At 43.2% G+C, this 27,215-nt stretch overlaps 1 protein-coding gene across 8 annotated transcripts in view; it reads right to left on the bottom strand.

The window, feature by feature from the left end:
• Positions 1-27,215, bottom strand: part of ddx4 (DEAD (Asp-Glu-Ala-Asp) box polypeptide 4) — a 167,571-nt gene that overhangs the window by 14,319 nt on the left and 126,037 nt on the right. For all 8 annotated transcript variants that reach the window (XM_070868835.1, XM_070868875.1, XM_070868859.1 and 5 more), the window contains 4 exons: positions 19,006-19,151; positions 18,234-18,333; positions 2,861-3,131; positions 2,420-2,527 (listed from right to left, as the gene is read on the bottom strand). In XM_070868835.1, the coding sequence (XP_070724936.1) occupies positions 2,420-2,527; positions 2,861-3,131; positions 18,234-18,333; positions 19,006-19,151 (625 nt within the window). The remainder of the gene's footprint in view (positions 1-2,419; positions 2,528-2,860; positions 3,132-18,233; positions 18,334-19,005; positions 19,152-27,215) is intronic.

Below are 27,215 nucleotides of genomic sequence, written 5' to 3'. Positions count from 1 at the left end.
AGGTCGAAATGCGTCTTCATGGCAACAGAAGTGGAGTTTTTGGGGAGAAAGATCGCGGCGGGCGGCATTCGGCCCACAGATGACAAGACGGAGGCTATCAGGAACGCACCCAGGCCACAGAACGTCACGGAGCTGCGGTCACTCCTGGGACTCAACTATTTTGGTAACTTCCTACTGGGGTTAAGCACCCTCTTAGAGCCCCTACATGTGTTATTGCGTAAAGGTGAGAACTAGGTATGGGGAAAAAAAAAAACAAGTAATTGCTTTTGAGAAAGCCAGAAACATTGTGCTCCAACAAGCTGCTTGTATTTATATAACCCGTGTTAGCATGTGATGCCCCGTCGTATGGAGTCGGGTGTATATTACAACAAGCTAATGTTGCGGGGAAGTTGCAACCTGTCGTCTATGCTTCCAGGAGCTTGTCTAAGGCCGAGAGGGCCTACAGCATGATGTGAAAGAGGCATTAGCATGTATGTTCGGGGTAAAGAAAATGCATCAGTACCTGTTTGGCCTCAAATTAGAGCTGGAAACCGATCACAGGCCCCTCATATCCCTGTTCGCTGAAAACAAGGATAAATACTAATGCCTCAGCCCGCATACAAAGGTGGGCACTCACACTATCAGCGTATAACTATACCATCCGCCACAGGCCAGCCACCGATGCTCTCAGTCGGCTATCATTGCCCACCACGGGGGTGGAAATGGCGCAGCCTGCAAACTTGTTGATAGTGGCGCAGCCCGCAGACTTGGTGGTGGTCATGGAAGCGTTTGAAAATTATACATCACCTGTCACGGCCTGCTAGATTAGGACTTGGACCAGCCAAGATCCTCTGCTGTCCCTAGTAAAAAAAAAAGTCTACACTGCATGGGAGCTGGGCCAGCATCCCCGTTGAAATGCAAGAGCTAATCAAGCCGTTACAGCAGCGAAAGGACGAGCTGTCCAGCAGACTGCCTGTTGTAGGGTAACCGCATCGTGCTACCCAAAAAGGGCAGGGAGACGTTCATCTCGGATTTCCACAGCAGAGACCAGGGAATAGTAATGATGAAAGCTATAGCCAGATCCCAGATGTGGTGGCCCAGTATCAACTCTGACTTAAGAGTCCTGTGTACAGCAATGCTGACTGTGTGCTCAGTTGAGCATCACACCCAGAGAGGCACCACTAAGTTTGTGGTCCTGGCCCTCCAGACCATGGTCGAGGATCCATGTCGACTATGCGGGCCCGTTTCTCGATAAAATGTTCCTGGTGGTGGTGGATGCTTTTTCAAAATGGATTGAATGTGAAATAATGTCAGGAAGCACCGCCACCAATGAAAGCCTGAGGGTCATGTTTGCCACCCACAGCCTGCCTGACATACTGGTCAGTGACAACGGGCCATGTTTCACCAGTGCCGAATTTAAAGAATTCATGACCCGCAATGGGATCAAACATGTCACCTTGGCCCCATTTAAACCAGCCTCCAATTGGCAGGCAGAGCGGGCAGTACAAACAATCAAACAGAGCCTTAATCGAGTCTCAGAAGGCTCACTCCAAACTGACCTGTCCAGAGTACTGCTCAGCTCCCACATGAGACCCCACTCGCTCACAGGGGTGCCCCCGGCTGAGCTACTCATGAAAAGGATACTTAAAACCAGACTCTTGCTGGTCCACCCCAACCTGCATGATCAGGGAGAGCAGGCGGCAGCAACAAAATGCAAACGATGGTCGCGCCACTGTGCAATGGGAAATTGATCTGAATGACCCGGTGTATGTGCTAAACGATGGACATGGTCCCAAGTAGATTGTGGGCACGGTGATAACTAAACAAGGGAGTAGGATGTTTGTAGTCAAACTAGACAATGGACAAATTTGCAGAAAGTACCTGGACCAAACGAGGCTGCAGTTTACAGACTGCCCTGAACAACCCATAGCAGACACCACCTTTTTCGAGCCCACAACACACATCCAAAAGACCACCACCACCCCGGACCAGGAAATTGAACCCATCATGCCCAACAGCCCAGCATGGCCAGGCTCACCCAGCAGCTGTGCAGGGCCAACATGCCAGCCCAGCGAGGGCACAGCCAATACACCAGAACAGACATTTGTACCGAGGCGGTCCACCAGGGAAAGAAAGGCTCCCGACCGTCTCACCTTGTAAATAGTTTTCACTTTGATGACTTTTGGGGGGGGGGAAAGAGAATGATGTGTATCTGTAAAGCATGCACTCCCATATTCCACCACCAGGGAGCACATCCCCTGAAGTCCCAAGGAATCCCAGCATCCCTCGGGAGCACTGTATATAAGCCAGCCCCTAAGGCCTGTTCCTCACTCGAGTGTCTTAATAAAGACTGAGGTCACTGTTACTTTAACCTCCCTGTGTGCAGTCTCATCTATGTTAGGAACACAATACTGCGGACTTTAAAAAAAATCAAACTAACCTTGCGAGTATCTACAGAAGCAAACACCTTTCCAAGTGGATTATGGTAACTGGTCCCATGAGCAGCATAAGCAAATTCTTCTAGCCATATAGGGACTTCCTGCTGGGCCTACAGAAATAAATAGTTTCAAGTATAAATATGAACAATTGCAAAGTCATGTATTCATCAACAAACACCATAAACTGCTTTAATCTTTTACATTCTCGTGCACACTATTTAAAAAAAACTCAGCGGAGAGGAATACGGTTAGATACCCAACTAGAAATGAGAATGCGATGTGTTTACTTAATCTAATTCTGAACATTGTGAAATCTACAACAAATGAACTTGAGAAGATTTATGGATATAATTGAGTCACTTGAGCGGTGTAAACATTGTAAGTGTTACTTTCCACAATCTACCTACTTAGAGAATGTCAAAATGAGACTTTACAATACTTACATCAGAAAGAACCTTGAGGAGAGCACGTGCTATTGGCAAATCCGTATTTGAATCAAAGAATGATATTGCTTTGCCAATATTTCCACAACGACCTGTGCGTCCAATGCGATGGACATATTCATCAATGGTGGAAGGCAAATCAAAGTTAATAACATGCTGCACATGCTCAATGTCCAGCCCCCGAGCTGCTACTGCTGTAGCCACCAAAACAGGACACTTCCCTGTACGGAAATCACCAAGTGCCATCTCTCTTTCCCTTTGTTCTCGATCACTGCCAAACAAAATGAGAAACTTACTTTTGCACAATATGGTTTTTAATGCAGAGCAAGAATCATACACTTGTTATTTGTACAACGTACCCCACTTACACAAAAAGGCAGCAACTGTAGAATTATTTTAACACATCCAAATTACCAGCAATCAAACAAGGCAACTCCACACTGAATTCAAAAAAAGGAACTTTGAAAACAAATGAAGTATAGGGACCACTAAGAAAATCCAGGGTTATGGGGATAGCACTGGAAAATGGAGTTGAGGTAGAAGATCACTCATGATCTTGAGTGGCGGAGCAGGTTCAAGGGGACGCATGGCTCACTATAAAATGAATCAGAAATATGGTTCAATGTTTTACAAAAGCTTTCCCCCCCACACCCCCAATATGTTTTGCCAAAGTTCATCTCCAAATGTAGGAACTTGCTTTCATTGAAAACGTACAGTTTAAGCTCTTTCCAAGGGACAAGTAACTGGGAAGGAAGGCTTTAAATGTCAAACCTTCTAAAAGACTATCACCTGTATCAAAACGGTGATGTAAAGCAATTTGATATTGGATGGAACATAAAGCTGTGGTCACACAAGTGTTTTTCATTCATTGTACTTCGTCAAAAGGCACACACAGTACTGGTAAGATCAGGCTAGACGTGACCTCACACGATCCGGAAAATTTTCTGTTTCGGTCAGGTCCCGAGGGTGCCGCACCAGAGGGGTATAACCTGCATTACTTTTTCCAAATAGTTAGGGGTGGAAGGAGATGGGGAGAGGAGGGGAAGAAAAGGAGCAAAGATGGTGTGACTTGTACATCTCTTGGGCTTAGAGAACTTTTTTGTTACATTTACTTACTTACTATGCGTGTTGATAAGAAATATCATTGCGAGCCTACAAATATATGTGGAGTATATACAGCAATGGTTCTCTGAACAAGCATGGAAAAATGGAGTGTTCACATGCAACCACCAAATACATGAATCAAAACCAAACTTATTCATACCAATCGGTTTAAGACTGTTTCGACAAAAACATGCTTATTTACTGGGGTTTTTTTGCATCCACTCATGGGACACACCTTGGCTAGAACTTGAAAATCCCCATCATCCCCCACCAGCCTACTTCTTATGACAAACCACCTCTTTAAACCCTCTTCCCCACTTTCAATTCAAAACAAAAAAGTATGAGCAGTGAGGAGGATAGAAGACAACTTCAGGAGGACAGACTAGTGAAATGGGCAGATGCATGGCAGATGAAATCACTAAAAGAAGAGATTCATTTTGGTAGGAAGAATATTGAGGCAATATGAACCAAACTGTACAATTTTAAGGGGGTGGGGGTCAGAACTTGAGCGACCTGGTGGTGTCTGTACACTTCTTTGAAGGTGGCAGGGCAAGTTGAGAAGGCTGTTAAAATGGCATCTTTGATTCTTGGCTTTATTAAGAGAGGGAGAGAGTACATAAAGCAAGGCAGTTATGCTGAACCTTTATAAACCACTTGTCAAGCCCCAGCTGGAGTTTTGTGGCCAATTCGGAGCATCACACTTTAGGAAGGATGTCAAGGACTTGGTGGCTGCAAGAGATTTAACAGAATGGTTCCAGAGATGAAGGACTTCAGTTATGTTGAGAGACTGAAGAAACTGGGGTTGTTTGAGGGGAGATTTGATAAGGTCATGTAGTGTTTTGGTAGAGCAAATGAGACACTGCTTCCAGTGGCAGAGAAGTCAGTAACCAGAGGACAAAGATTTAAAGTAAAGAACCAGATGCAACATGAGGAAACCTCTTTATAAACACAGAGTTATGATGATCTGGAATGGACTGCCTGAAAGGGTGGCAGAAGCAGATGCAATAAAAACTTTCAAAAGTGAATGGATAAATACTTGAAGTGGAAACATTTGGAGAGAGCGAGAGCGAGAGCGAGAGCGAGAGCGAGAGCGAGAGCGAGAGCGAGAGCGAGAGCGAGAGCGAGAGCGAGAGCCTAACTGGATAGCTCTTTCGGCAGGATAGGCCAAATGGCCTCCTTTTGTGCTCTATGATTCCCCTCAAACCCAAAAACCCTCTTGTTCCCCACTCACTTACACTGCACACCCAACCCTCCCTAGCTTCTCCAAGCTTATCTTGTCCAGGAGGCTCACTTCCTGATCAATTGAGCTTTCCCACACAACTCCTGACCAACTACCCTTCTTGGCCTTCTGACATCAATAGCTTCCTTGAAAGTTGCAATCATTCATTCCTCAAAAAACACCCAAAACCAATGTTTATCTTAAGCTGTGTGGCTGCACAGCACTCCAGGAGTCCCGCGCAGGCAGTGAGCTGGCTTGTAAATTGGAAAAACATGTTAAAGGGGCCATGTGGCCCAAAAAAATTACAGGGAGCACGGTCCTTGACCCTTCGTCCTTGCAAGCTACCTCCCTTTCCTTTTTAAAGGTTCATGACTTCCAAGCTCTGTGCCCCCCTCTTCTATAAATGTTCAAATCCCTGTAGTCCAACTTCCATTTCAAGTACAGAAATGATTGTAGTTTGAGACTTTGGTTTCAATCACTGACTACAGTGCTATATCCCGCCTCATCCCTTCAGCAACATGCAGTTGTGTGCCTTGCCTCTACCATCCAGATCAGACACTTCACCTCACAGGATTGAATTCCTACCCATCTGAACACAACCAAAGTAATGAGTGATGGCTTCTCTTATTTGCCCGTTAGTCACCTAGACATTCCCAAGGATCTATTCTATGCCCCCTCTTCATCTACATGCTGCCCATCATGCATGACAACACAACTTTTGCTTTTATAAAATACAATACCTTTAATGCATAAACTGTCCCAGATGCGCAAGAAAAAAAGAATGTACGCCAACAGTTTTGATCTCCGAAGTTAAAGGAGGATACACTTGCATTGGAGGCTGTTCAGTGAAGGTTCACTAGGTTGATTCCGGAGATGAGGGGGTTGACTTATGAAGATAGGTTGGGCTTATACTCATTGGAGTTCAGAAGAACGAGAGGTGATCTTATTGAAACATAAGATAATGAGGGGGCTCAACAAGATGGATGCAGAGAGGATATTTCCACTCATAGGGGAAACAAACTAGGGGACAGTCTTAGAATAAGGAGCCACCCATTTAAAACTGAGATGGAGAAATTTCTTGAGGGTTACAAATCTATGGAATTCTCTGCCCGAGACCTGTGGAGGCTGGGTTTTTGACTATATTTAAGGCGGGGATAGACATATTTTTGAGTGATGAGAATAAAAGGTATGGAGAATGGGCAGGGAAGTGGAGCTGAGTCCTTGATCAGATCAGCCATGATCTTACTGAATAGCAGAGCAGGCTCGAGGGGCCAAATGGCCTACTCCTGCTCCTATTTCTTATGTTCTCAAATCAAAATGAGACGTTCGATGGGGTAACCAAAATCTTGGCCAATAAGTTGGACAGGGGTGATGTGCGAGCAGGATGGGCGTGGGATAATGATACAGGCTGCAGCTGTGTGCGACATGAAGTTTACAGAGTGTGAAAAATAAGAGACCAGCCATCAAAAGCATTGGAATTGCCAAGCCTGGAAGTGGCAAAGGGTTTCAGTGGCAGAAGAGCCAAGATAGGGGCATAGATAGGTAATGGAATATTAGGAGGACACACAAAGGAAGGTGGGCACTGTGGACAATTGTCCCCAACACCTCAGTTGACCACCTCTGTTGTCAGATGGTTTCTCTGGACATTGAGGTCTTGGATGAATCAAATTTCCTTCAGCTCAACATTCGCAAAATTGAAGCAATCTTCAGCACCCACCACAAAGTTCAGTCCCTTGCCACCGATTCCATTTCCCTCCAGTGTCAGGCTGAACGAGACGGTTCATAATCAAAGCTTCCTGTTCAAATTGCACATCCTGACAGATACTTACTTTTACAGCCACTGCTAAAACCCCAAAATATGCTTTTGTTAGCTCCAGGCTCAACCACTGCCCTTGTTGGCCTCCCATCTTTTATAAACTCAACTCATCCAAAACTCTGCTGCACATAGTGTCCTTCTCAGCCAACAACCCTGTCCCTGCTGATATACATTTACTCTCCATTCAATACCTAAATTTATAATCCTCATAGAAACATAGAAACATAGAAAATAGGTGCAGGAGCAGGCCATTCAGCCCTTCTAGCCTGCACCGCCATTCAACGAGTTCATGGCTGAACATGAAACTTCAGTACCCACTTCCTGCTTTCACGCCATACCCCTTGATCCCCCGAGTACCAAGGACTTCATCTAACTCCCTTTTGAATATATTTAGTGAATTGGCCTCAACTACTTCCTGTGGTAGAGAATTCCACAGGTTCACCACTCTCTGGGTGAAGAAGTTTCTCCTTATCTCGGTCCTAAATGGCTTACCCCTTATCCTTAGACTGTGACCCCTGGTTCTGGACTTCCCCAACATTGGGAACATTCTTCCTGCATCCAACCTGTCCAAACCCGTCAGAATTTTAAACGTTTCTATGAGGTCCCCTCTCACTCTTCTGAAGCTTTTAATCACTCCTCTAGTCTCAGCACCTGTTTTTCTGTGTATCTGAAATAACTTGGAATTTTTATTTTAAACATTAAAAGCACTACATAAAATGCAAGTTGTCGTCATCGTTGTCAAGGGATACCATGCCATTTTTCAATATTACTACCAATACTTAACATGTATGAATGCTAAAGCAGTCTGTTCAGTTCAGAAAATTACTCAATATTAGATTACATAATATCAAAAGATTACACAAATAACTGTTCAAGGCAAGCCTTTTAAAAGCCAATACAACTGCTGCAATAACATTAACCAAATCACCAACTAAACAAGTTGATGCAAGTGATTTTTGTAAAATTTGATTTCTGGCAAAATCTTGCAAAAAAGTGCACAGAAGGAATTCTTACACATTTCAGTTGCAAACCAAAAGCATTGAGATTCAGAAGCTTTCCCTTTTTGGTCTAGTAAAAGGGAAGGGATGGACAGTTTGTACTTTTATATACAAGCAGGAGCCAAGGACACCTTAAACTTGCATGGTGCAATATTTGAAGGGTACTTCTAAACAGGTCTGTTTCCTCCCCTCCAGACTCTATTGAACATGGTGGTTGAACACATTACCAATACCGTGTTCCGCCAGAGGGACAAGTACAAGGCATCGTGGTAACACCCTCGCTCCAAGCACTGGCACCTACTCGACTAAGTCATCGTTCAAGCAAGGGATCGCAAGGACATGCACTTTACCCGTGCCATGACAGGAGCAAATGACTGCTGGACGGACCACCGCCTAATCTTTCCGTCATCAACATTAATATAGCCCCACAGTGACAACGGCAGCAGAAGCAATGCTGCCGAAAAATCAACACCGGGCACTCAAAGACCCAGCTAAGAGAGCCCGATACAGCCAGCATCTGCCAACCAGGCGACCCTTGATGACCCCGAGACAGAGTGCCCACAGCGCCTGGTCTGCCCTCCAGGCCACCATAACCAGTGCCTGTGAAGAGACGCTCGGTCACTCAACCAGGACTGGTTTGATGAGAATGACCAGGAGATCCAGGAGCTAATAGACTGCAAGTGCAGGGCATTTCTGAACTTAAACCAACAATCCAACTCGGGACCAGCAAAGCAGCTCGACAGACGACTAAAGGCTGAGATCCAACAAAAAACGCGCAACCTAAAGAAAGCGGCTGGAGAAAGCACAGGAGATTCAGCAGCTGGCCGACAACCATGACGTACAAGGAGGCTTCACCGCAATCAAGGCAACCGACAGCCCAAGCACCCAAGGCCCCACCCCACTGCTGGCCAAGAAAGGGCAGACACTCATCAAGCGACACCGAGGCAGTCAGGGCCCGCTGGAAGGAGCATTTCAAAGATTTCCTTAATCGAGACTCTGCCTTTGACACGAGTGTCCTCGACTCTATCCCACAGCATGCTACCCGACAACAACTCAGCAAAACCCCAGCCCTGCAGGAGGTAGAAAGGCCATCCGTCAGCTCAAGAACAAGGCATCAGAAGCAGATGGAATCCCTGCTGAGGCACGAAAGTATGGTGGAGGCACTATTGGCACAAATACATGATCTCATCTCTCCCTCATCTGGAAGGAGGAGAGCATGCCTGGAGATCTCAGATGTCATAATCATGACCATCTTTTTAAAAAAAGGGAACAAGTCCGACTGCAGCAACTACAGAGGAATCGCCGTTGTCTGCCACTGGGAAAGTCAGCGCTAGAATCCTCCTCGACTGGAGCGTCCTCCTCCATTTTGGCTGCCCCCAAAAGTTTGTTGCAATCCTCCGCCTGCTCCATGACAATATGCAAGCCATGATCCTGACCAACAGATCCACCCCAGACCCAACAAACATCCAGACCGGGTCAAGCAGGGCCGAGTCATCGCGCCAACCCTCTTCGCGATCTTCCTCGCTGCAATGCTCCATCTCACGCTCAAACTCCCTGCTGGAGTGGAACTAACTATAGAACCAGTGGGAACCTGTTCAATCTTCGTCGCCTCCAGGCTAGATCCAAGACCATCCCATCCTCTGTCGTCGAACTACAATACGCAGACAACGCTGGAGTCTGCACACAGAGACTGAACTCCAAGCCATCATCAACATCTTCATGGAGGCTTACGAAAGCATGGGTCTTACACTAAACATCCGTAAGACAAAGGTCCTCCACACATTACTGCCCCCCGGCCGTCAAAATCCACAGCGCGGACTTGGACAACATGGACTACTTTACATACCTCGGGAGCTTACTATCAGAAAGGGCAGACCTAGACAACGAGGGCCAACACCGCCTCCAGTGCACCAGCGCAGCCTTCGGTCGCCTAAAGAAGTGTGTGTTCCAAGATCAGGCCCTCAAATCTGGCACCAAGCTTATGGTCTACAGGGCTGTAATGATACCCGCCCACCTGTATGGCTCAGAGACGTGGACCATATACAGAAAACATCTCAAATCGCTGGAGAAATACCACCAATGATGTCTCCACAAGATCCTGCAAATCCCCTGGGAGGATAGACACGCAAATGTCAGTGTTTTTGATCAGGCCAACATCCCCAGCATCGAAGCACTGACCACACTCGACTCGCTCCGTTGGGCGGGCCACATTGTCCGCATGCCTGACAAGACTCTCAAAGCAAGCGCTCTACTTGGAACTCCTACATGGCAAACGATCCCCAGAAGGGCAGAGGAAACATTTTAAGAACACCCTCAAAGCCTCCTTGATAAAAGTACAACTTCCCCACCGACACCTGGGAATCCCTGGGCAAAGATCGCCCCAAGTGGAGGAAGAGCACCCGGGAAGGCATTAAGTACCTCGAGTCTCGTCGCTGAGAGCATGCAGAAACCAAATGCAGGCAGCGGAAGAAGCGTGCGGCAAACCAGACTCCCCACCCACCCTGTCCTTCAACGACTGTCACAGGTAGGACAGACAGAGACCTAATTCCCATATTGGACTGCAGTCAACTGAGAACTCACTTTGAGTGGAAGCAAGTCTGACTCGATTTCAAGGGACTGCCTATGATAAACAAATTAAAGATCGTTCACATGTAGAATCAAGCAACAGACAATATCCTGGCAACTGGTACTAAGTACTCAGAGGCACAGTCGTGCAAGTTTTCAGAAATGCCACTCGTGTCAATGTTTCTAAACATTTACCCTAATGTGTGGAAAAAAAGACACACTTGGGGCTCAGAGCCTCAACATCTCCTGGGATTGAGGAACATTAATCTGCAAGATAGCAAATCAAGTGTTACTCAAAAGCAATCATAGATTTTGTGATTAAATTTGCATGTTGGGTCATCTTGCTGTGTACACTAGACAGACAGTTTTTTAATGTTTAATTTTTGGTAACATGTGGGAGATGCGAGGTGTGAGCAAGAGATTACACTTGCCTGGGATGTATGTCCCCTGCCCAGGAAATACTCACATTTATATAGCATCTTAAGTCTCATATTTATGCCTTTTAGTGGCACAAGGAGAGATAAATGGCATTGATCAAATAGCCATGAGAGATGTGGTTGCAAGGTGACCAAGGTTGGGAACTAAGTACTCCAGCGTATGTTTTGAAAAGACAGGCAGAATGAAAAGAAGGTGTCGTCGTGATAAGGATGACACAAAGACAGTTGTTAAGATAAGGATCTTGGCTCAGAAGATCAGGACTTAGAATCAGCTTGGGTGGAGATAAAAAACAAGAAAACACTTGTAGTTTATAGGCCCCCTAATAGTAGCTATACTATTGGAGAGAGAGTATTAATTAATAACAGGAGCTTGTAACAAAGGGAATGCAATTAACTGTGGGGGACTTTAATCTTCATATAGACTGGACAAAGCAAATTGGCAAAGGTAGTGTGGAGGACAAATTTATGGAATGTATTCAAGACAGCTTCCTGGAACAATACATTGTGGAACTGGACTGGGGAAATAGATTATTGAAGAGTGGGATGGTTGACGAGCAGTGACAAACATAAGGATATATTTCATAAAAATATATTCCAATGATAAGGAAAGACTAAGAAGGGATAACTAAGGAAATAAAGGATGGTATCAAATTGATAAGTGCATACAGAGTGGCCAAGACTAGTGGGAGGCCAGAAGATTGGGTCTGAAGAGAAGTAGCTGCAGAGATAGTGAATATACTTGCATTGGAGACTGTACAGAGAAGATTCACTAGGTTGATTCCAGAGATGAGGGGGTTGACTTGAGTAGGCTGGGCCTATACACATTGGAGTTCAGAAGAATGAGGTGTGATCTTAGAGACACAAGATAATGAGGCGGCTCGACAAGGTGGATGCAGAGGGGATATTTCCATGCAGGGGAAACTAAAACTAGGGGACATAGTCTTAGAATAAGGGGCTGCCCACTTAAAACTGAGATGAGAAGGAATTTTTGAGGGTTGTAAATCTACGGAATTCTCTGCTCCAGAGAGCTGTGGAGGCTGGGTCATTGACTACATTTTAGGCGGAGAGAGACAGCTTTTTGAGCAATAAGGGAGTAAAGAATTATGGGGAGCGGGCAGGGAAGTGGAGCCGAGTCCATGATCAGATCAGCCATGATCTTATTGAATGGCAGAGCAGGCTCGAGGGGCCAAACTCCTGCACCTATTTCTTATGTTCTTATATAGGATTGGGAAACTTTTAAAAGCCAGCAAAGAATGACCAAAAAAAAAAGAAGAGGGGGGATAGATAATGAAAGTAAACTAGCATGAAATATCAAAAAACAGATAGCAAGAGTTTCTACAGGTACTTAAAAAGGAACAGTGGCTAAAGTAAATGGTCCCTTAGAGGATGAGACTGGGGAATTAATAAATACGGAACATGGAAGTGGCAGAGACTGAACAAATATTTTGCAGCAGTCTTCACGGTACCACACTAAAAACATCCCAATAGTGGTTAATCAAGGGACAATAGGAAAGGAGGACCTTAATACAATTACTATCACTAAAGTAGTAGTACTTGGTAAAATAATAAGTAAAGGCGGACAAGTCCCCTGGACCTGATGGCTTGCATCCTCGGGTCTTAAAAGAAGTGGCTGCAGAAATTGTAGATGCATTGATTGTAACCTACCAAAATTCCCTGGATTCTGAGGAAGTCCCAGCGGGTTGGAAAACTGCAAACGTAACGCCCCTATTTAAAAAAGGAGGCAGACCGAAAGCAGGAAACTATAGATCAGTTAGCTTAACATCTGTCATTGGGAAAATGCTAGAGTCCATTATTAAGGAATCAGTAGGACATTTGGAAAAGCATAATTCAGGCAAGCAGAGTCAGCAGGTTTTATGAAGGGGAAGTCATGTTTAACAAATCTGCTTAGTTCTTTGAGGATGTAATGAACAGGGTGGGCTAAGGGGGAACCAATGGATGTGGTGTGTTTGATTTCCAGAAGGCATTCGATAAGGTGCCACATAAGAGGTTAATGCACAAGATAAAAACTTATGGGGTTGGGGGCAATATATTAGCATAGATAGAGGATTGGCTAACTAACAGAAAAGAGAGTCGGGATAAATGGGTCTTTTTCCGGTTGGCAAACAGTAACTAGTGGAGTGCGCAGGGATCGGTGCTGATGCCTCAACTATTTACAATCTATGTTAATGACTTGGATGAAGGGATTGAGTGTAATGCAGCCAGGTTTGCTGATTGTACAAAGATCCCATGTGGTGGCTGGTGTGCAACGCCACCACATGTTAAAAAAAATCCACGCATAGGTATCTTCCACCCTTCAGTATGTAGTTCAGGACCTAGAATTTTAGGTCCTTCACTGAAACACCTGTGAACTCATCCTTTTTTTGGCGTGGATGCAAGTCATCCTCGTTTCAAGGGACTGCCTATGATGATGATGATACAAAGATGAGTGGGAAAGCAAATTGTAAGGAGGACACACACATACATACACAATCTGTAAAGGGATATAGACAAGCTAAGTGAGTGGGCAAAAATTTGGTATATGGAGTATAATATGAGAGGTTATCCATTTTGGCAGAAAAATAATAAAAAGTGTTAATTATTTAAGTGGAGAAAAATTGCAAAGTGCTGCAGTACAGAGGGACCTGGGGGTACTTGTGCATGAAACGCGAGGTTAGTATGCAGTTACAGCAAGTAATCAGGATGACAAATGTAATGTTGACCTTTATTGCAAGGGGGATGGAATATAAAAGCAGAGAAGCCCTGTTATAACTATACAGGGTATTGCCGAGGTCACACCTAGAGTACAGCATTCAGTTTTGGTCTCTGTATTTAAGGAACGATATACTTTGCTGTTCAGAGAAGGTTCACTAGGTTGATTCTGGAGATGAGGGGGTTGACTTATGAGGATAGGTTGGGCCTGCACTCGGAGTTCAGAAGAATGCGAGGTGATCTTATCGAAACATAAGATAATGAGGGGTCTTGACAAGATGGATGCAGGGAGAATATTTCCACTCACGGGAAACTACAACTAGGGGGCATAGTCTCAGAATAAGGAGCCGCCCCTTTAAAACTGAGATGAGGAGTAATTTCCTCTGAGGGTTGTAAACTGTGGAATTCTCTGCTCCATCTATATTTAAGGCAGAGAGAGACAGGTTTTTAAGCGATAAGGGAATAAAGGGTTATGGGGAGCAGGCAGGGAAGTGGAGCAGAGTCCATGATCAGATCAGCTATGATCTTATTAAATGGTGGAGCAGGCTCGAGGGGCTAAATAGTCTTCCCCTGCTCCTATTTCTTATAGAACCAACCAGGGAACAGGCTATTTAGATCTTGCATTGTGTAATGAAACCGGAATAAATGAATGTCATGGTAGAGGACTCTCTAGGGAAGAGTGATCATAATATGATAACATTTCACATCAAGTTTGGGAGTGACATTCTTGTGTCTTAAATGTAAATAAAACCAATTACATAGGTATGAGGGGCAAATTAGATTGAAAGGGTATAACAGTAGACAGTAGATAAGCAGTAGCAAACATTTAAAAAATATTCCAAAATTCAAATATATATATTCCATTGAGAAATAAAAACTCCATGGGAAAGTAATCCATCTGTGGCTAAAGAAGTTAAGCATAGTATTAGATTAAGATGCCCATCATTGCAAAGAATAGTAGTAAGCCCGAGGATTACAAAAGCTTTAGAAGTAATGATCAGTAAAGAAAAAGTATGAGAAACCAAAAGCCGACAATCCCCTGGACCGGATAGCTTACATCCTAGGGTCCTAAAAGAGGTGGCTACAGAGATAGTGGATGCATTTGGTTGCGCTCTTCCAAAAATTCCCTAGATTCTAGAACTGTCCCAGCAGTTTGGAAGGTAGCAAACATAACCCTGCTATTCAAGAAAGGAAGGAGAGAAAAAACAGGGAATTACAGGCCAGTTTGTGTAAAAACAGTAGTCAGGAAAATACTGGAATCCATTAAGAAAATGGTAACTGGGCATTTAGAAAATCGTAATAAAACCATATTGACTCTGCCCAGTTGTATGAATGATAAAACATGTTTAACAAATTGAGAGTTTTTGAGGATGTAACTAGCAGGGTAGATAAAAGGGATCCAGTGGATGTAGTATATTTGGATTTCCAAAAGGCACTCCATATGGTGCCACATAAAAAAGTGTGTTACAGAAGATAAGGGCCCATGGAGTTTGGGACAATATATCAGCATGGAGAGGGGTTTGGTTGACTGACAGAAAAGGAGTGTCATGGGTCATTTTCAGGTTGATGGGTTGTAACCCATGTGGTGCCGTAAGGATCAGTGATTCAGCCTCAGCTATTTAGAATTTATATTAAAAGACTTGGATGATGGGACGGAGTGTAATTTATCCAAGTTTGCTGATAAAGTTAGGTGGAAAAGTTAGTTGTGAGAACACGAAGAGCCTGCAAAGGCATTTAGACAGGTTAAGTGAGTGGGCAATAAGGTGGTAGATGGGAGTATAATGTGGGGAAAATGTGGGGTTATCTACTTCGGTAGGAATAGAAAAAACATTTTTTTTTAAATGGTGAGCAACTATTAAATGTTGGTGTTCAGATTTACATGACTTCATACAGGAAACTGAGTTAGCATGCAGGTACAGCAAGCAATTAGGAAGGCAAATGGCATGTTGGCCTTTATTGAAAGGGTGTTGGGAATACAAGAGTAAGGAAGTCTTGCTACAATTTGGCGAGATCACACCTGGAGTACTGTGCACAGTTTTGGTCTTATATAAAGAATATACATGATTTAGAAGCGGTGCAACAAAAGGTTGATTCCTGGAATAGGAGGGTTGTCCTATGAGGAGAGATTGAGTCGAGTTCGCCTATACTCTCTGGAGTTTAGAAGAATGAGAGGTGATCTCATTGAAACAAAAAATTCTTAGGGGGTTGACTGGGTAGATGTTGAGGGGTTGTTTCCCCTGGCTGGAGTCTAGAACTGGGGGGCATGGTCTCAGGATAAGGGATCAGCCATTTAAGACCAAAATGAGCAGGAATTTCTTCAGAGGAATGTGAATCTTTGAAATGCTCTATCCCAAAACGGCTATGGATGGGAAAACATTTATATTCAAGGCCGAGACAGATTTTGGAAGTCGAGGGAAATCAAAGGATATGGAGACTGGGTGGGAAAGTGGAGTTGAGGTCGAAGATCAGTCATGATCTTACGGAATGCTAGAGCAAGCTCGTGGGGCCGAATGGCCGACTCCTGCTCCTAATTCTAGTGTTATGTTCCAAGTCTTACAAATACACCAAAAGGACTTCTTAAACAAATTACTTTGAAGCATATCGATTGTTGCATAGGCAAATGCAACAGCTATTTTGCACACGGCAAGACCTACAAGACCACAATGAGATAAATCCAATTTTGAAGTGTTGCTGGATGGAAGAATGCTGGCTAAAACACCAATAACGTGGACTCTTCAACTTCTGAGATGTCATCTTTTGGATGAGATATTAAAATGAGGGCCATCTGTCTGTTCAATGGGCACAAAAGACACCATTACACTATTCAAGGAGGAGCAGGGGACTTCCATCTGGTGTGCGTTGACCAAGTTATCAACATCACCAAAAACTTTCCATTTTTCTCATTGCTATTTGTGGAACTTGGTTGTATGCAAATTGGCTGCAATGCTGGCCTACTTAACAGTGACTGTACTTCAAAAGTAATTCTTTGGCTGTAAAGCACTTTAGAACACCCTAAAGATGGTAAAGGCTACACAAATACAAGTTATTTCTTTCCATCAAAACGACCAAAACAAGCAGATGGGGTCTCAGTTTAACCTTTCCTCAAAGACAGGGGCGGATTGTTTTTTTTTTTTTTAATTTAAAAATATGGGGGTAGGAGGAAAGAAATGTTGTGCACGATCCAGTAGCGGCTGGTAGACCCAGAAAGGCTGAGGACATGGAGATCCAGTATGAGCTGGGAGGGGCAGGGGGACTTCTGCTCCTCCTGGCCCACAAGGAGCTCAAACAGAAGGATTACTTACACTTACCTTGGCTTCTTCTGACCAGACAGATCCTCCTGCTATGTTTCTGCCAGGCAGCAGATTATGCAGGGCTTCCCAACTTGGCGTCAATATTACAGCGGATTCAAGGTGGGATCACGATTTTCAAGAATGTAACACCACGCCCGACCCTTTTCTGTTCTTCGGGAGGAGGGATTAACGCATTGGAGGGTCAAAGGTTCATGTCCTGGAGTAGGACTTGAATGCACAACTTTGACATGAATTTGAATAAGGCTGCAACTGATTCAAGCTGACACTTTCTAGGATCACCTATGGAAAATAAAAAGGACTCCTTGCGAAAAATGCAGGGAGCTGGCAACAAAAGTGGAACCATTCAGATCAGAAGGCATGGGGTAAATGAAAGCAAGCACCTTGAGACACGCTGTATTTAAATTCAAGTTGTTTATAATGTTGTACTGAAATAAATGATTACAAATACTTAGAAGTAAAAGAATCAATGACTCCCTCTTCCGGAGTCGCATCAAAAACAAAAAATTGACCCAGACATGTACTGACTTGGGCAACAGACTGTCGCAGGCAGATTTATTATACCCAGATAGTAATTTCATAATAAACTGGGTAATATTTAAAAACTTGACACTCACTAAAAAAGGTCAAAAAAGACTAGTTTCAACTGCAAAGCATTTCTACGGAAATTCACAAAAAATCAAGAATGAAAGCACTTTGGCTATTGCAATGAGTCAAGAGGGGAGGAAAAGAGAAGGAATGACTGAAGTCAGCTAACCACTATTACTCAATTCTCTCCTCAACCCTGGCAGTGACTGCCATTATGGGATACAGCCAACGCCCAAGTGTCTCAACAAAAACAGCTTCATTTTCTCCTCCAGCAGGAGGACTCAGATTGTTATGAGTGATACATGATCAGGTTTCTTAAATATATTTATTGCACCGTAAAATAATAAGAACATTTTCAGGCTCATTGGATTATATACAATCAAGCAATTGGAGTTTGAGCCTAATCAAGATAAAAAGTGTGTGGTAAAACAGCCACATTATTTGAATTAAAGTTTCCTGATGTTCCATATGCAACATACATGTTTTTTCAGTAACAATTTTAGCAGCTGACCCAAAGCAAATTAGTGCTGGAAGAAGACACCCAGCTCTCTCGGCCAAAGACGACTATGATTCTGGAAGGCAAAGTCAGCATGAAATAAATTTGAGAAAAGCAAAAACCAAGATCTTACCCATGAATACTCGTCGTAGGGAATTTTTCTTGACAAAGGAAAGTAGCAAGAAAGTCAGCCTTTCTCTTAGTATCAACAAAAACCATAGTCCGCTCAACACCTGTAAAACAGTACTTAATTTAAGAAATGGCTCTTTTACACACCAACAGCCACCAGAAACAGCTTCTGTATTAACATCTGGTGACAATCATCTTTTGTTGTCAAATGAAGCAGATGAAGAGTCTAAGTTTGTTATGGTTGTTTGATTTACAATAGGGTAATCATGCTGCAGTAAGAGCAATATAAATAAAACAATCCTCAACAAGTATTTTTGAAAGTTTGAATCTCAAAATTAAGTTGGGTTGAGAGTAAATCAAAGAAAATCTACTCAGCAAAGTATTATTCGCTTCAAATGCAGTTTTCCCAAGCTTAAAAAAATGTTTAGGTTCTCTAAAACTAAGAGCTCTCATTAGTTTTCTTTCTCCCTTTCTAAAGTTCCATTGCTAGTATTCCTTTAGCTTGGATATCAATGCAACTGCTCTCTGGACACAATGGTGTCTATAGTTACCGTACTTGGCAAATAATTGTGCACCCCTGCCACATTTCAACATTCTACTTTCCCCTCTTGAACGAGTCAATTACGTGCAGGGATGTGGCTCCACAACATCCTCTAGTACAGCATGCAATTAATTGAATAAATTCTTCAGCAAGAAATGTGCAAATGACAATTTTTCATACATGCACAAAAACATTACATCATTTCCTCTCCCTAAATAATAACAATCATGCTTACCTATGTCAGTAAGGATTTCAACCAATTTGTTTCTTTTGGAATACTGGTCAACTTGCAGTATGGACTGCTGTACATCACCACAGGCTCCTCCCACTTGACCAACAGCAAGGAACAAATAATCATTCTTCATGAAGTCTGCAGCCAACCTTCAAGAACAAAACCAAACACACAATGTTTAGACCAGTTTGAGCTTCAAAAACACATTTACAACCAAATAACCAGATTACAATACTAAATTCAAAACTCAATTCTTGTTCGTTTAGCCATACAAGATAATGGATTTGTTCAGGGAAAGGTCGTGTCTAACTTGCTTGAATTTTTGAGAGATGGTAACAAGGAAGGTTGATAAAGGTTTGATGTCAGTAAAGCTTTTGACAAGGTCCCACATGGCTGGCAGACTGGTTAGAAAACAAAAAGCCCATGGGTTCCAAAGCAAAGTGGCAAGTTGGATCCAAAATTAGCTCAGTTGCAGGAAGCAAAAAGGGTAATGTTCCGACGGGTGTTTGTGACTGGAAGCCGTTTCCAGTGGGGTTCTGCAGGTCTCAGTACTAGGTCCCTTGCTTCTTGTGGTATATTTATATCAATGATTTGGACTTGAATGTAGGGCGTATGATTAAGAAGTTTGTAGATGATACAAAAATTGGCCATGTGGTTGATAGGAAGAAATCTGTAGACTGCAGGAAGATACTGATGGACTGGTCAGGTAGGCAGAAAAGTTGCAAATGGAATTCAATCTGAAGGTGTGAGGTAATGCATTTGGAGAGGGTTAACAAGGCAAGGGAATACACACTAAATGGTAGGATACTGAGAAGTGTCGAGCAGCAAAGAGACCTTGGAGTGCATGTCCACAGATCCCTGAAGGTAACAGAACAGGTAAAAAAGGTGGTTAAGACATATGGGATACTTTCCTTTATTAGCTGAGGCATAGAATACAAGAGCAGGGAGCTTGAACTACATAAAACACTAGTTAGGCCACAGCTAGAGTACTGCATACAGTTCTGGTCATGTCATTACAGGAAAGTAATTGGATATGCAGCAAAGAGGGTACAGAGGAGATTTACGAGGATGTTGCCTGGACTGGAGAATTTTAGCGGTGAGGGAAGATTGGCTCGGCTAGGGTTGTTTTCGTTGGAACAGAGGCGGCTGAGGGGAGACCTGATTGAGGTACATAAATTATGAGTGGCCTAGATAGCGTGAATAGGAAGAACCTATTCCCCTTAGCAGAGAGGTCAATAACCAGGGGGCATAGATTTATAAAGTAATAAGTAAAAAGGATGAGGGGTGAGTTGAGGAGAACTATGTTCACCCAGAGTGGGGGGGGGGGGGGGTCTGGATCTCACTGTCTGAAAAAAATGGTAGAGGTAGAAACCCTCATCACATTTAAGTAGTACTTGGATGTGCACTTAAAACACCCGAACCTACAGGGCTACCGACCAAGAGCTGGATACCACTTTTTCAACCAGCGCAGACACTATGGGCCGGATAGATGCCTTCTGATTCGATAAAACAAAATTAAGAATGTGGACAGAAGCTGGGATTGTTCTCCTTGGAGCAGAAAAAGTTACTGGGAGATTGAGTGTGCAAACGTCTGATGAGTTTTGATAGAAATAAGGATAGGCGAAAGGGTCGGTAACCAGAGGACACAGACTTGAGATATTTTGCCAGAGATGGAGATTTTTTATAAAAATAAAGTTATGATCTAGAATGGTGGTGGAAGCAGATTCATTAGTAACTTTCAAAAGGGAATTGGATATACATTTGAAGGAAAAATTTGTACGGATAGGTGGAAAAAAGTGCGACTAATTAGATAGCTCTTTCAAACAACCAGCACTGAGACGATGGGTCAATGCTGTAGGATTGATAAACGTGCTACATTCAGACATTCAAGATACTTTCTCCTTTTTTCCCCCCTACAGGCAGCCACACTTGTGAACCAAAACATGAACTTGTGCATGAAGTAACCTGTATGAAGTGAATAAAGCAGTTTACCTCAATATGTACAATGGAGTTAGCAGCTTCAAATCTCAGGTATAAACACTTGGATATGCATCTCAAGATGCAACCACAAATTAGGCTCGATAAAGAAATTAAAGAGTAAATCAATAAATCACTTTTCTCTTTACAGATGCTAACTAAGCTGCTGTGCGTTTCTGTTTTTGTTTCAGATAAGTCAGTGGTTCACTTGATGTACTACTATGTTACAAAATATTAAGAGTAAAGAAGCATTTGTCGGCAGTATTCCAAACAACTGATGCCCTCAATGAAACACTTTCATTCAAGAAACTCTTGAAAATTTCAGTTTGCGTCCGTCTGTACAGCATTACAGCGAATAAGGTAGTAGAAAAAAAAGTTCCAGTATTTAACCTCAGTGTCATCATCATAGCCAGTCCCTCAGAATCGAGGAAGACTTCCACTTTAAAAATATGAGTAGTTAGGTGGCTGAACAGTCCAATAAGAGAACCACAGTCCCTGTCACAGGTGGGACAGATAGTTGTTGAGGGAAAGGGTGGGTGGGACTGGTTTGCCGCACGCTCTTTCCGCTGCCGAGAATCTAGGTGCTCTGCGCCCTCTCAGATGCACTTCCTCCAGGGAGGCTTCGAGGGTGTCCTTGTAATGTTTCTGTTGCCCACCTTTGGGGAAGGGAAGGGAAGGGAAGGAGGCCGGGGTTAGAGGAGATCGGAAGGGAGAGAGGGGTTCTTCCAATCCCCTATATACCCACACCCGATTTCTTGGAAAGCTCGGTGCGTGTGTTACAAGGGACATCGTTGGAGTGGATGAAATCCAGAAGTCACGACACTGTCACTATTCACTTCATACCGAATGAACCTGTTAACAATCTGTACACAATGCCTCATCTATGGCCGGGGGGACGGGGGGGGGGGGGGGGGGGGGGGGGGACGCGGGGAAAATAAGGTAAAGGATTTCAGCTGGAACTTGGTGGCTTTTGGGGAAATCTATCCTCTGGCTTCTGAAGTCAAAATGGATCAAATTACAAATTGGAAAGTCAGTCAGAACTTGGGCTGGGTGGTTCCAGTTACACATTCCAGAGGAACTTCAGGGTGTGGCTTATCCTCCAAAGGGACCAATCAGCAATAGGTCATGGAATAATGGAGAGCCAGAGACAAGGTGTCCATTTTGGCAGTACAAAGAAGTGCATCCTTAAACAATACCAGACACCTTCGCTAAAATGTCTGCTAAAACAGAATGGGCACCACCTGGTCAGCAAACACAAAACAATTATCTTGATCATCTTCTCACAGCCTGGTAATTAACTTTTAAAGTGTTTTAAGTCTTTGTGGACAAGGTGCGATAGTCCCGATCCCTTAACTGCCAAGTCAAACCAACAAAATTGCAGCCAGCCCAAGCATGATAATTTGTGATGGCGGCAAAAAAAGCTTCCATATCTAAGTGTCTGCAGCTATGCAGTTTCCTTAAACGTAAAAAAAAAAACTTAAAATCAATCTATTTACATGGTTGTCCAGTAAGGAAATTTCAAACGGAAGCAAGAGTGACCTGATTAGATGAACAGTGACCAATCTTCCTAGCTTTTGAAATTATTCTAAAATGGCCTTCATGTCGTTTTGCCCAAGAGAATAAAGCAGAGACTGGGCTATGTCATGTATTCAACTGTCATTGTAACCCATGTTTAAACTGACCGAAGTTGTACATCGTGAGAACATTGACCACTAGGTGGTGAACTTGTGGGAGACACTCCTAACCTGGTCTTTCAGGTATAAAAGGGGAAGCTCCACCCACCTTCATCACTTCAGTGCTAGAATAAAGGTTACTGGTCACAGAGTGACCTTCTCTCAAGTATGGGCCTCGTGTGCATTTATACTGTATAGTAAGGACATATTAGGCTAGATAGGAGAGAAGTTAGGAAACACTTCACACAAAGGGGAGTAGAAATGCAGAACTCTCCCACAAAAAGTAGTAGATCCTAGCTCAATTAATAATTTAAAATCTGAGGTTGATCGATTTTTTGCGAGATATTAAGGGATATGAAGCCAAGGCAGGTGGTTGGAGTTCGGATACAGATCAACCATGATCACATTGAATGGCAGAATCGCCTACTCCTGTTCCCATTAGTTACTGAATCAGTCATGATCAAAAGAAAATCTGTGGGTTAGTAAATAAAAAGTGAGCCGTCAAACAAGTGCTGCACTGCACTGTAATTTAAAGCTGAATTGTCAAAAGGGACACAGCACAAAACAAGTGACATTATATTGTCGGTAGGTAGTAACTCAGATACTGAAGTGGTGCTGTACTTTACGCTAAAGCATTAACCGATTGTGTGCTCCAAGACCAGGAGTGGGACTTGAACCCATATTTGGGCTAGAAATTCGCCTCCTTTGCGCCTCCCATTAGCACGAGAACAAGATACTACCGGCTTTGCGAGAGTACAGACGCCCGCGAATTTCCCGCTGAGGCTTATGGCGGTGGTAACCCCTAGCGCCGCAATCTCCTGCGCCTAGAGATCGTGACATCATCGTGCTGCACATCATCCTGTAAGCACCCCAGAAATTACTGCTCTGGAGATGGTACACAGGCAAGCAATGATTCCAAACATCAGGAATGGAGAGAGAAAAAGGTCAAGAAAGTTGCAATAAAAGCAGAAAATGCTGGAAACACTCAGGTGGTCTCAGATCGCAACCCTTCATCAGAACTGGAAAAAGTTGAGATGCAACAGGTGTGATCGAGTGGAAGGCAAGAATGGTTAAATGCTGCAAGTGGGAATGGCAGAATCATTCCCATTTGCAGCATTTAAACCACTCCTGCCTTCCACCCCATCAGTCACTTTTGCTCTTTCCTCCTCTCCACCCTTTCCCTGCCTCTGCACCTGATTAAAATCTGTTACACCTCTAACTTTTTCCACGTGTTTAACTGAGCCATTTGGACCATTTAAGAACATAAGGAATAGGAGCAGGAGTAGGCCATGCTGCCCTTCGAGCCTGCTCCACCATTCAATATCATGGCTGATTATAGACCTCAACTCCACTTTCCCACCCGATCTCCATAATCCCTCAATTCCCCTAGACTCCAAAAATCTCAGCATTGAATATATTCAGAGGCTCAGCATCAACAGCCCCCTGGGGCAGAGAATTCCAAAAGATTCACAACCCTGAGTGAAGAAATTGCTCATTTCAGTCTTAAATGGCCGACCCCTTATCCCAAGACTATGCCCCCAAGTTCTAGACACTCCAGCCAGGGGAAACAACCTCAGCATCTACCCTGTCAATCCCCTTCAGAATCTTGTATGTTTCAATTACATCACCTCTCATTCTTCTAAACTCCAGAGAGTATCGGCCCATTCTACACAATCTCTCATCATAAGACAGCGCACTCATGCTAGAAATCAATCTAGTGAACCTCCGTTATACCACCTCCAAGGCAAGTATATCCTTCCTTAGATAAGGAGACCAAAACTGTGCACAGTACTCCAGGTGTGGTCTTACCAAGGCCCTGTACAATTGTAGCAAGACTTCCTTTCTTATACTCTAACCCCTTTGCAATAAAAACGAACATGCCACTTGCCTTCTTTATTACTTGCTGTACCTGCATGCTAGCTGTCTGTGCTCCTTGCACAAGGACACCCAAATCTCTGAACATTTAAGTATCCCGCCATGTTTAAAAAAATATTCTGTTTTTCTATTCTTCCTACCAAAGTGTAACCTCACATTTCCCTACATTATACTCCATCTGCCACCTTACTGCCCACTCACAGTCTATCTATATCCCTTTGCAGATGCCTTGTGTTCTCCTCACAGCTTACTGTTGCACCTAGCTTTGTATCGTCAGCAAACGTGGATACATTACACTCGGTCCCTTCATCTAGGTCATTAATATAGATTGTAAACAGCTGAGGCCCCAGCACTGATCCTTGCGGCACCCCAATAGTTACCGCCTGCCAACCTGAAAAAGACCCATTTATCCCTACTCTCTATTTGCTTCAGTTAACCAATCCTCTATCCATGCTAATACATTATCTCCAATCCCATGAGCCCTTATCTTGTGTATTAATCTTTTATATGGCACCTTATCGAATGTCTCTTGGAAATTCAAATATACCACATCCACTGGTTCCCCTTTATTTACCCTGCTAGTGACATCCTCAAAAAACTAATACATTTGTCAAACATCATTTCCCTTTCATTAAACCATGTTGACTCTGCCGAATCATGTTATGATTTTCTAAGTGCCCTGATACTACTTCCTTAACAATGGGTTCCAGCATTTTCCCGATGACTGATATCAGGTTAACTGGCCTGTAAGTTTCCAGTTTTCTCACTCCCTCCTTTCTTGAATAGATTTGCTACCTTCCAATCCACTGGGACCATTCTAGAATCTAGGGAATTTTGAAAGATCAAAACCAATATATCCACTATCTCTGCAGCCATGTTTTTAGAACAATCAGATATAGGCCATCAGGTCGAAGGGACTTGTCGACTTTTAGTCCCATTAGTTTTGCTAGTACTTTTTCTCTACTTATATTAATTACATTAAGCTCCTCACCCTCATTAGACCCTTGGTTCCCCACCATTTTAGGTATGCTTTTTGCTTCTACTGTGAAGACATACAAAATATTTGTTTAACGTTTCTGCCATTTCCTTATTCCCGATAATTTCTCTTGCCTCAGCCTCTAAGGGACCAATGTTTACTTTTGCTACTCTCTTCCTTTTTACATACTTGTAGAAGCTCTTGCAAGTTGTTTTTATATTTCTTGCTAGTTTTCCCCCTCATCAATTTTTTGGTTATCCTTTGCTGGTTTTTGAAACTCTCCCAATCCTCAGGCTTACTACTATTCTTTGCAACATTATAAGCTCCTTCTTTCAATCTAATGTGGTCCTTAACTTCTTTAGTTAGCCATGTATATATCACTTTTCTGGTGCTATTTTTATTCTCAATGGAATGTATTTTTGTTGAGTTATTAAATATTTATTTTAAATGCTAGCCACTTATCTATTGCCATACCTTTTAAATAATTTTTCCAATCTACCTTAGCCAACTCGCCCTTCATACCCATGTAATTGACTTTATTTGAGTTTAAGACTCTAGTTTTGGACTTAGGCAAGTCACTCAAATGTAATGTGAAATTCCAATGTATTATGATCACTCTGCTTCAGTGGGTCCTTTACTAGGCGACTGCTAATTAATCCTGTCTCATTACACAATACAAGATCTAAAATAACCTGCTCCATGGTTGGTTCCATGACATATTGTTCTGGGAAACTGTCCCGAATGCATTCTATGAACTTGTCCTCCAGACTACATTTGCCAATTTGATTTGTCCAGTCAATATGATTAAAGTCCCCCACAACTATTGCATTACCTTTGTTACAAGTTCCATTATTTCTTGATTAATATTCTGTCCACGGCATAGCTATTGTTAGGGGGCCTACATACTACTCCCACCATAGTTTTCTGCCCCTTGTTATTCCTTATCTCTACTTCCTGATCTTCCGAGCCAAGATCCTTTCTCTCTACTGTCCTCATGTCATCTTTTATTAGGGATACCCACCCCTGCAACCTTTACCATTCTGCCGGTCTTTTCAAAACATCAAGTACCCTGGAACATTTAGTCCTTGGTCACCAGATGGTCCCAGATTCAATCCCCAGTGTTCCCCACCCCCCCAGTTTTCTTCAACTGAAGTACAAGCATTCCTCTATGTTGGACAAAACTCGGAGGGAGGCAAGGACATCAATATTTGTACATGACCATGACAATATTCCTACCTAGTGCAGAATCAAGTTGTCAATTTAGACTCAACTGAAATTGAACTAAAGATAGATAAAAGTCTGGTGTATAATCCCAAATTAAAAGAGCTCTGAATAAACCATCAAGTTTAAAACATAATGGAACACCCAGGTGCACCAAGTGTTGCCGCCATCTTGCATATTTATAACCTTTTACCAAGAATAAAATTGGTACTTAGGAGAAAGCTTCCTTACATATTCTGGCACATCTATAGATTGAAAAACTGATCTGTACACTGACAGCTGTACTTTGTTGTTACCAAATAAAAGTATTCCATGTCTATAATCAACTTTTAAATGCATTTTCCACATCTAGTAACAGCATGTAAAGGGTTAACACAAGGTCATACAAACCATGTAATCAGCAGAAAGGTATCAGTTCAGAACAGACAACTTGTCTGGCAAAATCCTCAACATGGTGCCACTTTTATATCTCCCACACAATGGGTGTCAGG

This window comes from Pristiophorus japonicus, chromosome 2, assembly GCF_044704955.1.
Source record: "Pristiophorus japonicus isolate sPriJap1 chromosome 2, sPriJap1.hap1, whole genome shotgun sequence".
In the NCBI taxonomy this organism is placed as follows: domain Eukaryota; kingdom Metazoa; phylum Chordata; class Chondrichthyes; family Pristiophoridae; genus Pristiophorus; species Pristiophorus japonicus.
The sequence above is the reverse complement of the archived record's forward strand: the minus strand, read 5'-3'. Positions and strand labels throughout refer to the sequence as shown.